This window comes from Lolium perenne, chromosome 4, assembly GCF_019359855.2.
Source record: "Lolium perenne isolate Kyuss_39 chromosome 4, Kyuss_2.0, whole genome shotgun sequence".
Taxonomy (NCBI): Eukaryota; Viridiplantae; Streptophyta; class Magnoliopsida; order Poales; family Poaceae; genus Lolium; species Lolium perenne.
This window is the reverse complement of record NC_067247.2, coordinates 140769665-140783889: the sequence shown is the minus strand read 5'-3', so window position 1 is coordinate 140783889 and position 14225 is coordinate 140769665. Positions and strand designations below refer to the sequence as shown.

The window sequence follows — 14225 nt, the reverse complement described above, 5'->3', positions numbered from 1 at the left end:
ATTGAAGGAAAGTGAATACTAGATACTAAATTCTAAACCAGCAGAAAGATAAAAAAAAAAAAAGACGAAACAGAAAAGAATGAAAGAACATACTGATACTTAGGGCTGACAAAATCAATACAGAAAAAAATAAACTGAGAGAATAGAAGAAAGTGATAGAAATAAGATACTAAGGGACCAGATCACTATGTCAATGGGATTGCAATTTGTGGCTCGTGGCGGCGACACGCAACCACCGGAAACAATGTCCTTGATGGTGAGTAGGAGGATGCTGCGCTACGCCTCACGCCATGTCCTAGTCAACGAAATCTGATGCCAGAGCCAGATACCATCAGGATGCTGCCTCCGTGTGGAACTGGTGCCTAGCTAAGGTAGTTTAGGCTATATGATTTGCATTTCAGTTCTGAAAAAGGAATCATGGAGGGTCTGCTTCAGTTCAGTAACACTGGTTGTTTGACATCTAACTGACACACAAGTACACAACAAGGCAAAGAAAATGAGGTAAAAGTATCAAATCGATTATGAACAAGGTCAAATCGATTCAAAATATTCAAATATATATATGATGGATACCATGCTTTTACTGTGCGACTCTGGTATATAGAACCAATAGGTATGGAATCATGACCACAACTCACAGTGTATAATATGTTGCAAATATAAGTGAAGCATACATCAATAGCATTGAAATGCAACATGTGTTGGGATAAACACAAATGATATGAAAAAGCTGGTTCTATTCTAGAAGAATTAAAACAATCCAGTAAAATTACTTTTGGTGGCTGTAGTATTTCAAACAAAATAGAATCAATATTCATATTATCACGAAAATTAGGTACCATCCCGCAGCAAAAAGACTCTATCACATAGCATATAGGACTGAAAACAGCAAGTTTCAATTCAGCAATTCTATCACAAGTAATGCATATGTGATCCACTAGAAATTTCTCATCCATCTATAATCACCAATGAATTAAAGATGAAAAAAATGCATAAGTGCTAGAATTTACATGTGAAATTTCAGAAATCTTATCCATAGCACTTGCAGATTCATAGGTTCATTTAACATGATATAAAGACACAATATCATTAGATGGTATTCTAGCAAGTACCTCTCAGGAGGCCAACAACCAGACGGTGAGATCGCTGGAGGACGATCTGAACAGGGAGGCGGTGGGTTCGGAGGGTAGTGCGGACTCGTCGGAATCCCTAATCTCCTTGCATGGACCTGATGAGAACATGCAGGGGAGGGTGATGGACAGTGGCATGAGGGCCAACATGTCGATACAGGAGGAAGCGGCTTTAGGCAAAATGAGAAGATTTTGCGCATCGATTTTGAAGAAGCTTGCGCCGCCACTCCTGAGGGAGATTGAGTCCTCTACCTCTGCTAGGTTGGGAGCGCAGACGGTTACGCCAAGGCGCGTCACGCGAGCGGCAGCCACGGGGAGCACTCCGGCGGCACGCAGGCCGAGGAAAGCGACTGCGGCTGAGGCGGTGCTACTCAAGGCCTTGGGAATCTCGGAGGCGGAGCTGGACGTCAGCGACGAAGCTATCGCGGAATTCAGAGCGCTGTTCGACTCACCGGTTCGGGAGCAGCATCTCAGGGCTATGGCTGCGATTTTTGGGAAGACCATGCCGGACAGCTTCAATCCTTTGGCAGGGCCTGGAGCGGTCCTGGTGCAGTAGTATGGTTGGGTCACGGTGTCGGTGTGCTGTTTGATCAATGGATAATAAACAAGAGATTTTAAGCTTGAATGTGAGAGGCCTCAACAATCTGGCCAAGAGAGATGCTGTCCGGGAGTTTGTAGTTTCAGTTAAGGTGAATGTGGTGGCGCTGCAGGAAACGCACTTAGCGGTTTTTGATCCCTTCATGGTTATGCAGTGTTTGGGACCTTCCTTCGATGGGTTTGCGTATCTGCCGGCGCAGGAGACTAGGGGAGGGATCCTCCTTGCCTGGGATTCCTCTGTCGTGTGTGTGGACCAAGTCTCGTTTGATACTTTTTCTCTGAATGCGGAGGTCACGGCCCCAGGAGGGGAGCCTTGGTGGGTTACGGTTGTGTATGGACCGCAACGTAAAGAAGACAAGTTTTTGTTCTTACGGGAGCTGGAGGAGAGGAGGGCCCTGTGCATTGGGCCATGGCTCATAATTGGCGATTTTAACATGATCCTTAGGGCCTCTGAGAAAAACAATGATAATCTGGACTTGGGGATGATGGCTAGGTTCAGGGATTTTGTGAGGAGTATGGAGCTCAAGGACCTGTATCTGCATGGCAGATTGTTCACGTGGAGTAATGCTAGAGAGAATCCTACCTTAACAAGGATTGACAGGGCATTGGTGTCGGTTGATTGGGATTTGGCTTTCCCGGATGCTTTGCTGCAAGCTTTGGCAGCATCTTTATCGGATCACGCGCCACTACATTTGTCGCTCAACAATGGTTTCCGTCCCAAGCAGAGGTTTAAGTTCGAGGTGTTCTGGACAAAAATACCTGGTTTCCAGGAGGCGCTAGCGGAGGCCTGGGTTTGTGACGATAGTATTGTGGATCCGTTTAAAAGGCTGGACGCGTTGTTCAGGAATGCTGCGGCTTCTTTACAGGCGTGGAGTCAGAGATCGGTGGGTAATATCAAGCTGCAGTTGTCCATCGCCAACCTGATCATCCTCCGTTTCGATGCGGCGCAGGATAGGCGACAACTGTTGCCGGGGGAGTTGTGGCTGAGGAATACGCTCAAGGCCACTGTACTGGGGCTATCATCCCTTGAGAGAACAATTGCACGGCAGAGGTCACGGATGAGATGGCTGCGGGAGGGGGACGCAAACACGAAGCTTTTCCACGCGATTGCCAATGGGCGTAGGATCAAAAACTTCATCCCGGCTATCCGTGTTGATGATCAGCTGTTTACGGAGCAGGAAGATAAAGAGGAGGCTTTCTTTTAGGCTTACTCGACGATTCTGGGTAACACGGCGGTCAGGGAGCTCACGGTGGACCTGGATAGTGTTGGATTGCATGCGAGGGATCTGCGGAGTCTGGAGGATCTATTCACTGAAGATGAGGTCTGGAGGGCGGTTCAGGACCTGCCTGCTGATCGTGCTCCGAGTCCTGACGGTTTCATTGGTATTTTTTACCAAAAGGCGTGGAACCTTATCAAAGGGGACATAATGGCGGCCATCTTGAAGCTTGCGGTTGGTGATGGCAGGGGTTTTGATAGGCTTAACAGGTCCATTGTGGTTTTGATCCCAAAGAGGCAGGATGCAATTGAGGTGGGGGATTCAGGCCCATCAGCTTGGTTCATAGTTTTGGCAAGCTCTTCTCCAAGATTATTGCCAATAGGCTTAGAGGCAGACTGGGGGAGTTGGTCAGTAAAAACCAACCTGCGTTCGTTAAGGGGAGGTGCTTGCACGATAACTTTTTGCTCGTCAGACAGCTTGCCAGGAAGATCAGTACTAGGAGGGTCAAGGGAGTTTTTCTGAAGTTGGATATATCTAGAGCCTTCGACTCCCTGTCGTGGCCGTTCCTGTTTGAGGTGTTACGACAGATGGGTTTTGGGGAGAAGTGTCGCAAATGGCTGGCGCTCTTGTTGCATACAGCCAGCGTCAAGATCTTGGTGAATGGGGTGCCGGGGAAATCTATCAAAATCGTCCGAGGACTCTGATGGCGTGTAACTCACACGTTCGTTGGGAACCCCAAGAGGAAGGTATAATGCGCACAGCAGCAAGTTTTCCCTCAGAAAGAAACCAAGGTTTATCGAACCAGGAGGAGCCAAGAAGCACGTTGAAGGTTGATGGCGGCGGGATGTAGTGCGGCGCAACACCAGGGATTCCGGCGCCAACGTGGAACCTGCACAACACAACCAAAGTACTTTGCCCCAACGAAACAGTGAGCTTGTCAATCTCACCGGCTTGCTGTAACAAAGGATTAACCGTATTGTGTGGAAGATGATTGTTTGCAGAAAACAGTAGAACAAGTATTGCAGTAGATTGTATTTCAGTAAAGAGAATTGGACCGGGGTCCACAGTTCACTAGAGGTGTCTCTCCCATAAGACAAACAGCATGTTGGGTGAACAAATTACAGTTGGGCAATTGACAAATAAAGAGGGCATGACCATGCACATACATATCATGATGAGTATAGTGAGATTTAATTGGGCATTACGACAAAGTACATAGACCGCCATCCAACTGCATCTATGCCTAAAAAGTCCACCTTCAGGTTATCATCCGAACCCCCTCCAGTATTAAGTTGCAAAGCAACAGACAATTGCATTAAGTATGGTGCGTAATGTAATCAACAACTACATCCTTAGACATAGCATCAATGTTTTATCCCTAGTGGCAACAGCACAACACAACCTTAGAACTTTCTCACATCGTCCCAGGTGTCAATGCGAGGCATGAACCCACTATCGAGCATAAGTACTCCCTCTTGGAGTTACAAGCATCTACTTGGCCAGAGCATCTACTAGTAACGGAAAGCATGCAAGATCATAAACAACACATAGATATAACTTTGATAATCAACATAACAAGTATTCTCTATTCATCGGATCCCAACAAACGCAACATATAGAATTACAGATAGATGAGCTTGATCATGTTAGGCAGCTCACAAGATCCGACAATGATAGCACAATGGGGAGAAGACAACCATCTAGCTACTGCTATGGACCCATAGTCCAGGGGTAGACTACTCACACATCACACCGGAGGCGACCATGGCGGCGTAGAGTCCTCCGGAGATGATTCCCCTCTCGGCAGGGTGCCGGAGGCGATCTCCTGGATCCCCCGAGATGGGATCGGCGTTGGCGGCGTCTCTGGAAGGTTTTCCGTATCGTGGCTCTCGGTACTGGGGGTTTCGTCACGGAGGCTTTAAGTAGGCGGAAGGGTAAGTCAAGAGGCGGCACGGGGGGGGGCAAACCATAGGCCGGCGCGGCCAGGGGTGGGGCCGCGCCGCCCTAGGGTTTGGCCACCCCGTGGCCCCTCTTCGTTTCATCTTCGGACTTCTGGAAGCTTCGTGGAAAAATAGGCCCCTGGGCGTTGATTTCGTCCAATTCCGAGAATATTTCCTTACTAGGATTTCTGAAACCAAAAACAGCAGACAAAGAATCGGCACTTCGGCATCTTGTTAATAGGTTAGTTCCAGAAAATGCACGAATATGACATAAAGTGTGCATAAAACATGTAGATAACATCAATAATGTGGCATGGAACATAAGAAATTATCGATACGTCGGAGACGTATCAGCATCCCCAAGCTTAGTTCTGCTCGTCCCGAGCAGGTAAAACGATAACACGTATAATTTCGGAGTGACATGCCATCATAATCTTGATCATACTATTTGTAAAGCATATGTAGTGAATGCAGCGATCAAAACAATGTATATGACATGAGTAAACAAGTGAATCATAAAGCAAAGACTTTTCATGAATAGCACTTCAAGACAAGCATTAATAAGTCTTGCATAAGAGTTAACTCATAAAGCAATAATTCAAAGTAAAGGCATTGAAGCAACACAAAAGAAGATTAAGTTTCAGCGGTTGCTTTCAACTTATAACATGTATATCTCATGGATATTGTCAACATAGAGTAATATAATAAGTGCAATAAGCAAGTATGTAGGAATCAATGCACAGTTCACACAAGTGTTTGCTTCTTGAGGTGGAGAGAAATAGGTGAACTGACTCAACATTGAAAGTAAAAGAATGGTCCTCCATAGAGGAAAAGCATCGATTGCTATATTTGTGCTAGAGCTTTGATTTTGAAAACATGAAACAATTTTGTCAACGGTAGTAATAAAGCATATGTATCATGTAAATTATATCTTATAAGTTGCAAGCCTCATGCATAGTGTACTAATAGTGCCCGCACCTTGTCCTAATTAGCTTGGACTACCGGATCATCACAATGCACTGTTTTAACCAAGTGTCACAAAGGGGTACCTCTATGCCGCCTGTACAAAGGTCTAAGGAGAAAGCTCGCATTGGATTTCTCGCTATTGATTATTCTTCAACTTAGACATCCATACCGGGACAACATAGACAACAGATAATGGACTCCTCTTTTATGCATAAGCATGTAACAACAATTAATAATTTTCTCATTTGAGATTGAGGATATATGTCCAAAACTGAAACTTCCACCATGGATCATGGCTTTAGTTAGCGGCCCAATGTTCTTCTCTAACAATATGCATGCTTAACCATAAGGTGGTAGATCTCTCTTACTTCAGACAAGACGGACATGCATAGCAACTCACATGAAATTCAACAATGAATAGTTGATGGCGTCCCCAGTGAACATGGTTATCGCACAACAAGCAACTTAATAAGAGATAAAGTGCATAATTACATATTCAATACCACAATAGTTTTTAAGCTATTTGTCCCATGAGCTATATATTGCAAAGGTGAATGATGGAATTTTAAAGGTAGCACTCAAGCAATTTACTTTGGAATGGCGGAAAATACCATGTAGTAGGTAGGTATGGTGGACACAAATGGCATAGTGGTTGGCTCAAGTATTTTGGATGCATGAGAAGTATTCCCTCTCGATACAAGGTTTAGGCTAGCAAGGCTTATTTGAAACAAACACAAGGATGAACCGGTGCAGCAAAACTCACATAAAAGACATATTGTAAACATTATAAGACTCTACACCGTCTTCCTTGTTGTTCAAACTCAATACTAGAAATTATCTAGACCTTAGAGAGACCAAATATGCAAACCAAATTTTAGCATGCTCTATGTATTTCTTCATTAATAGGTGCAAAGTATATGATGCAAGAGATTAAACATGAGCACAACAATTGCCAAGTATCACATTATCCAAGACATTTTAGCAATTACTACATGTATCATTTTCCAATTCCAACCATATAACAATTTAACGAAGAAGAAACTTCGCCATGAATACTATGAGTAAAGCCTAAGGACATATTTGTCCATATGCAACAGCGGAGCGTGTCTCTCTCCCACACAAAGAATGCTAGGATCCATTTTATTCAAACAAAACAAAAAACAAAAACAAACCGACGCTCCAAGAAAAGCACATAAGATGTGATGGAATAAAAATATAGTTTCAGGGGAGGAACCTGATAATGTTATCGATGAAGAAGGGGATGCCTTGGGCATCCCCAAGCTTAGACGCTTGAGTCTTCTTAATATATGCAGGGGTGAACCACCGGGGCATCCCCAAGCTTAGAGCTTTCACTCTCCTTGATCATGTTGCATCATACTCCTCTCTTGATCCTTGAAAACTTCCTCCACACCAAACTCGAAACAACTCATTAGAGGGTTAGTGCACAATAAAAATTAACATATTCAGAGGTGACACAATCATTCTTAACACTTCTGGACATTGCATAATGCTACTGGACATTAGTGGATCAAAGAAATTCATCCAACATAGCAAAAGAGGCAATGCGAAATAAAAGACAGAATCTGTCAAAACAGAACAGTTCGTATTGAAGAATTTTAAAATGGCACCAGACTTGCTCAAATGAAAATGCTCAAATTGAATTAAAGTTGCGTACATATCTGAGGATCATGCACGTAAATTGGCTTAATTTTTTGAGCTACCTACAGGGAGGTGGACCCAGATTCGTGACAGCAAAGAATTCTGGAACTGCGCAGTAATCCAAATCTAGTACTTACTTTTCTATCAAAGACTTTACTTGGCACAATAAAACACTAAACTAAGATAAGGAGAGGTTGCTACAGTAGTAAACAACTTCCAAGACACAAAATAAAAACAAAGTACTGTAGGTAAAAACATGGGTTGTCTCCCATAAGCGCTTTTCTTTAACGCCTTTCAGCTAGGCGCAGAAAGTGTGTATCAAGTATTATCGAGAGACGAAGTGTCAACATCATAATTTGTTCTCATAATAGAATCAAAAGGTAACTTCATTCTCTTTCTAGGGAAGTGTTCCATACCTTTATTGAGAGGAAATTGATATTTTATATTACCTTCCTTCATATCAATGATAGCACCAACAGTTCGAAGAAAAGGTCTTCCCAATATAATGGGACAAGATGCATTGCATTCAATATCCAAGACAACAAAATCAACGGGGACAAGGCTATTGTTAACGGTAATGCAAACATTATCAACTTTCCCTAAAGGTTTCTTTGTAGAATGATCAACAAGATTAACATCCAAATAACAATTTTTCAGCGGTGGCAAGTCAAGCATATTATAAATTTTCTTAGGCATAACAGAAATACTTGCACCAAGATCACATAAAGCATTACAATCAAAATCTTTAACCTTCATCTTAATGATGGGCTCCCAACCATCCTCTAGCTTTTTAGGAATAGAGGCTTCGCGCTCTAGTTTCTCTTCTCTAGCTTTTATGAGAGCATTTGTAATATGATGCGTGAAAGCCAAATTTATAGCACTAGCATTAGGACTTTTAGCAAGTTTTTGCAAGAACTTTATAACTTCAGAGATGTGGCAATCATCAAAATTAAAACCATTATAATCTAAAGCAATGGGATCATCATCCCCAATGTTGGAAAAAATTTCAGCAGCTTTATCACAGGCAATTTCAGCAGTTTTAGCAGTTTCAGGCAGTTTCTCGCGCTTTGCATTAGAAGTGGAAACATTGCTAACACCAATTCTTTTATTATTATTAGTAGAAGGTGCAGCAACATGTGTAGCATTAGCATTACAAGTGGTGGTAATAGTCCAAACTTTAGCTATATTCTTCTCTTTAGCTAGTTTTTCATTTTCTTCTCTATCCCACCTAGCACGCAGTTCAGCCATTAATCTTATATTCTCATTAATTCTAACTTGGATGGCATTTGCTGTAGTAACAATTTTATTATGATGATTTTCATTAGGCAAAACTTTTGATTTCAAAAGATCAACATCAGCAGCAAGACTATCGACTTTAGAAGCAAGTATATCAATTTTCCCAAGCTTTTCTTCAACAGATTTGTTAAAAGCAGTTTGTGTACTAATAAATTCTTTAAGCATGGCTTCAAATCCAGGGGGTGTGTTCCTATTATTATTGTAAGAATTCCCATAAGAATTACCATAGCCGTTGCCATTATTATAAGGATATGGCCTATAGTTGTTACTAGAATTGTTCCGGTAAGCATTGTTGTTGAAATTACTATTTTTAATGAAGTTTACATCAACATGTTCTTCTTGTGCAACCAATGAAGCTAATGGAACATTATTAGGATCAATATTAGTCCTATCATTCGCAAGCATAGACATAATAGCATCAATCTTATCACTCAAGGAAGAGGTTTCTTCGACAGAATTTACCTTCTTACCTTGTGGAGCTCTTTCCGTGTGCCATTCAGAGTAGTTGATCATCATATTATCAAGAAGCTTTGTTGCTTCACCAAGAGTGATGGACATAAAGGTACCTCCAGCAGCTGAATCCAATAAATTCCGTGAAGAAAAAATTAGTCCTGCGTAGAAGGTTTGGATGATCATCCAAGTAGTCAGTCCATGGGTTGGGCAATTTTTAACCAAAGATTTCATTCTTTCCCAAGCTTGAGCAACATGTTCAGTATCTAATTGTTTAAAATTCATTATGCTACTCCTCAAAGATATAATTTTAGCAGGGGGATAATATCTACCAATAAAAGCATCCTTGCATTTAGTCCATGAATCAATACTATTCTTAGGCAGAGATAGCAACCAATCTTTAGCTCTTCCTCTTAATGAGAAATGGAACAATTTTAGCTTAATAATATCACCATCTACATCTTTATATTTTTGCATTTCACATAGTTCAACAAAATTATTAAGATGGGCAGCAGCATCATCAGAACTAACACCAGAAAATTGCTCTCGCATAACAAGATTCAAGAAAGGTGTTTAATTTCAAAGAATTCTGCTGTAGTAGCAGGTGGAGCAATAGGTGTGCATAAGAAATCATTATTATTTGTGGTTGTGAAGTCACACAACTTAGTATTTTCAGGGTTGGCCATTTTAGCAACAGTAAATAAAGCAAACTAGATAAAGTAAATGCAAGTAAACTAATTTTTTTGTGTTTTTGATATAGCAAACAAGATAACAAATAAAGTAAAACTAGCAACTAATTTTTTTGTATTTTGATTTAGTGCAGCAAACAAAGTAGTAAATAAAACTAAGCAAGACAAAAACAAAGTAAAGAGATTGAGAAGTGGAGACTCCCCTTGCAGCGTGTCTTGATCTCCCCGGCAACGGGGCCAGAAAAAGAGCTTGATGGCGTGTAACTCACACGTTCGTTGGGAACCTGTAATATCCCAGGTACTGGGGTTACAAAAATAGAGGAAACAGATGTGTGCATTGCATTCATGCATAGAAAATCTGGGGAATTTTCGCGCTTTAAAGTAAAACAGCCACAGTAACTGAAGTTTCACTTGACCTTGGTGGAATTGAAGTAGCTCATCAAGTCAAGCGCTATAAACCTCAATGTGACTTTGTTAAAACCTTGTTTTGGGTAGAGATGATTTGATCTAAAGGGTTAGATCAAATGGAACTAAAATCAACACAACAACACTTTACCCAATGATCAATTGCTTGATCTTATAAAAGATCATAACATGGTATTCCTTGCCATAACATAAGAACATCTATTCAATTGGAAATCAAGTAACAATAAATGGAGAACCCATTCTTCACTTATCTTTTCCATGTCTTAAACTAACCCATGTTCTTACCATGAACCTCATGGTAATTCTTGAACTAAATTCTTGAACTTAACACCAACAAAAGTTATCATTAAACCCTAGAGATGGGAGGGGTATATAATCATTAAAGAGATAAGAAGCACACTCTAAATTATTAACACTCAAAAGTTAAGCAACTACCTTGAGGTACAATTGAATACACTTTAAAACTAAATACCAAATATAGCAAAACACAAGGACCTAAGTGCATAAAAGCCACACCTTCTGATTTCAATCATAACTTATTAAAAATGTGGAATATCACAAAACTAAATTCGTTTACATTACGAATTATAGTTCAAACTATTTGAATAAAATAAACTATGAGTATTTTGAAACTCATATGATCATGCCTTGGTGAAATCACACATCACCATTCAAAGTTGGGGTATAATCCTTATCTTTGAAATTTTGATCCCAATAATAATATAAATACAATCACATATGATATAGTGACTCAACCACAAGCATAAAATCATTCACAAGATATTTAGTAACAAAAGCCACTTGGCTATCCAAAAATAAATCACATGAGAGGATAATCTCAATGCCACATAGGATGAAAATATCTACATAGCTTGAATCCTAAACTATGCCACCTCATGCTTAAAGGATTGCTATGGATGAGAGCATGACAACCAAGCACCTTGCTCATCAAATGAAAGCAAGAGTCATCCACCCATGTGTCATGTTACTAGAGCATGCCCAAGCCTATAAAAGGAGCCTCACACTTCATCCATTTCATCATCTTGCACCTTGATGCAAGAATACCAACACATTGAGCCACTCCATAAAATAGTTAGGATCAAGATGAAGCAGCTAGGAGGTGGAGGCATGCCACAAGATGCAGGTTTATCAGATTTCCTGAAGAACAAGCTACAGAAGCTAGCAAGGTAGAATTCTTAGGCAAACCACATATTTAGTTAATCACATCATCATTCCTTGAGTAGAACCCTAGAATAATCCATTCCAAAATAAGAATTGGGAGTAGAAGATAAAAATTAAGAATAAGTTGCTCATGGTGATGCCATGACCATGCTTTGGGGAAATAGAAGAATAAGCCATAAGATAAACCCTATATTTAAGGTAGTGTGAGAAACCATTCATCCTTATAACCAAAGTTAACTATAAAAAGAACCATAAACATTTTAGTTACTCCAAATGATAAATTAAGGATAATAAAAGAAGTATATTGGTAAAAGATAAAACCAATTCTCAGATCCTTAATAACTAAAGGAGCACATGAAATATTAAGCAAGTATCCATTTTTATCATGCATTGGGGAGAGTAAACCTAGCCAATGCAATATGGTATCATCTCATATCTACAACCTAGAATTATATCTCAACTCTAGTTTGTGTATCACTTAAGTGATTATAACTAAGAAACCTAAACCATATTTGAGATCCAACCCATGTGACATTAGGTAAATAACATTTGAACTCTAATGGTTCATTAATTAAATCCTATGCTTCAATTAAAACATAAGAGCCACCTAATGCTAAGTCCTATAATTAAACCATATGTGTAGTGATCAACCCATTATCTTTGTAACAAGATAAACCATGATGGAAACAATAACTACTTAGATACTTTCAAATATAATGATAGTATTAACCTTAATAAGGGGGGTTATGATAGAAACTATAAAACCCTAATACAATTGAGCTCACATAAAAAAATCATGTGCAATTGACCAATTCCTCCAATATGAAGCCAAGTCCTAATAAATAACTTCCTAAACATTTGGAATAAGAATCATCAACTATAATTATCCAACAGGGGGTTATATTACAAATGAGAAAGAAAACTAAAATGAATACCTAAATTCTTGTCTAATTAAAAATTGCAACACGGCTCACATATATTCATGTTTATTCAAAAACAACACTGTAATACAATGATCCTTGTATTAGACCTCATGAAAACCAAATTGTTAAAAACCTGCAAAACAGACAAGAATTCAGATTTGAATTAAAACCAGAATTGAAAACAAGAAATAAAAACAGAAAAAGAAAAGGAGAGGAAAAGGACTTACCTGGACCTTACCTGGCCGTGTAGCCCACCAAACAGCCCAGCAGCCCCAGCCCAGCACAGCCCATCGCGGCCCAGCTACCGTTTCGCGTGGATAAAGACGAGGAGACGTCGTCGTCTTCGTCTTCGTCACTGGACGCGCGGGAGCTCGCCACCGCGACGCCAACGCCACGTCCCGCGGTCGCCGCCGCTGTTGCTGACCGCCAGCACACGCCGGAGCACCTATAAAAGGCGTAGAGAACCTCCAATTTCCCTCTCTTCGCCCAATTCCTTCCCAAACCGAAACCCTAACGCGCTCGGACCCCGACTATCGCCGTCGATTGGGAAGCCCTGTGCCCTCGCCGTGCCCACCGTTGGGACCGCCGTCCTCGACATGGTCACCGTGCGCGAGGAATCGAGCTGACGCGCCTCCCATCGACCGCGCCAGGTCGTCTTCTCCGACGCCGGCATCGAGCAATCCCGGCAACTGCGACCTCCTCTCGCCTCGCCACCAAGCTCATCGTGCTCCTGGTGAGCTACTGAACCTCGAGGAGTACTTGGCTCGTTTGATTGCATGCCGTAGCACCGCCGCGTCGTTAGCCCGTGAGCACTGCCGCCGCCCCTCGCCGCCGTGCATGCTCCGGTGACCTATTTGGAGCGGCGCCACCACCATCGTGTTCGCCTCGTTGTCCTTTTTCCGACGCACATCCATACGGCCCCGCGGGAACCCTGTATCGCCGGCGACGTCCACCACTGGCCGCCGGCAGAGCACATGGTTGCCACATCGGCACCACCTGGCAGCTGACATGGCTAAGGCCCACCAGTCAGTGTCTATGTGTAGACTAGCCCGGGTGTGTTTAACCATTTCATTTCAAATTCAAATTCCATTAATATCTGAAACTTTGCAAATTTGTAGGAAATTCATATGAACTTAGAAAAATGAAAATAAGATATCAGAATTCTTATAAAAGAAAATCCTATCCAATAAAAATATAATATGAAATTTTTATTTTAAACAAAAATCTAATTACTTAAATACCTATTAATTAAGTCTTTTCTTTTAATTAAAAATTCAATTAAAATTCAAAAAATTAAGAAAAGTTCTGAAATAAATAAAAACCAGTAAACAAATAAAGAAAACCTGAAAACTAAATTTTCTTTATTTGTTATTTTGTTAAATCTTTATTAGAAGGATTTAAACCCTAATTAATAATCACCTTAATTATTAATTCATTAAAAATAATATAATGACAAATTCAATATTATTTTTAACTCCAAGTTACTAATAACTTCAACTTTAAAATGAAGTTATTAAACAAATAATTACATGATAAATAGCAAAACCTAATTCCATATTAAATGATAGTACAACCCTATCATTTCATGTGACACCTAAAGCCCTAACTCCATCAGGAACCCTAGTTCCATTATTACATGTGAACCATAAATTGCCTCTAAGACTAAAACCTAGGTTAGAACATGTGATCATGGTACCTTATTTCAAAGCATAGAATCCTAATAGCCACTAAATACTTGTCTTGGCCACAT

At 40.7% G+C, this 14225-nt stretch overlaps 2 protein-coding genes across 2 annotated transcripts; both read left to right on the top strand.

Moving 5' to 3' along the window:
• Positions 1-1723: 1723 nt before the first annotated feature.
• Positions 1724-2932, top strand: LOC139839148 (uncharacterized). The gene has a single exon (XM_071829193.1). The coding sequence runs from the start codon at positions 1724-1726 to the stop codon at positions 2930-2932; it is 1209 nt and encodes a 402-aa protein (XP_071685294.1).
• A 222-nt stretch (positions 2933-3154) lies between these two features.
• LOC139839147 (uncharacterized) lies at positions 3155-3648 on the top strand. Its single transcript, XM_071829192.1, has 2 exons — positions 3155-3351; positions 3429-3648. The coding sequence occupies exons 1-2, from the start codon at positions 3155-3157 to the stop codon at positions 3646-3648; spliced, it is 417 nt and encodes a 138-aa protein (XP_071685293.1).
• The last annotated feature ends 10577 nt before the right edge of the window (positions 3649-14225 follow it).

Bases quoted from the DNA above. Each gene is read 5' to 3' on its own strand.
- LOC139839148 (XM_071829193.1), top strand. From the start codon at position 1,724: ATGGATAATAAACAAGAGATTTTAAGCTTGAATGTGAGAGGCCTCAAC.
- LOC139839147 (XM_071829192.1), top strand. From the start codon at position 3,155: ATGGCGGCCATCTTGAAGCTTGCGGTTGGTGATGGCAGGGGTTTTGAT. The intron at 3,352-3,428 runs GTCAGTAAAAAC...ACAGCTTGCCAG, and splicing joins GAGGCAGACTGGGGGAGTTG to GAAGATCAGTACTAGGAGGG.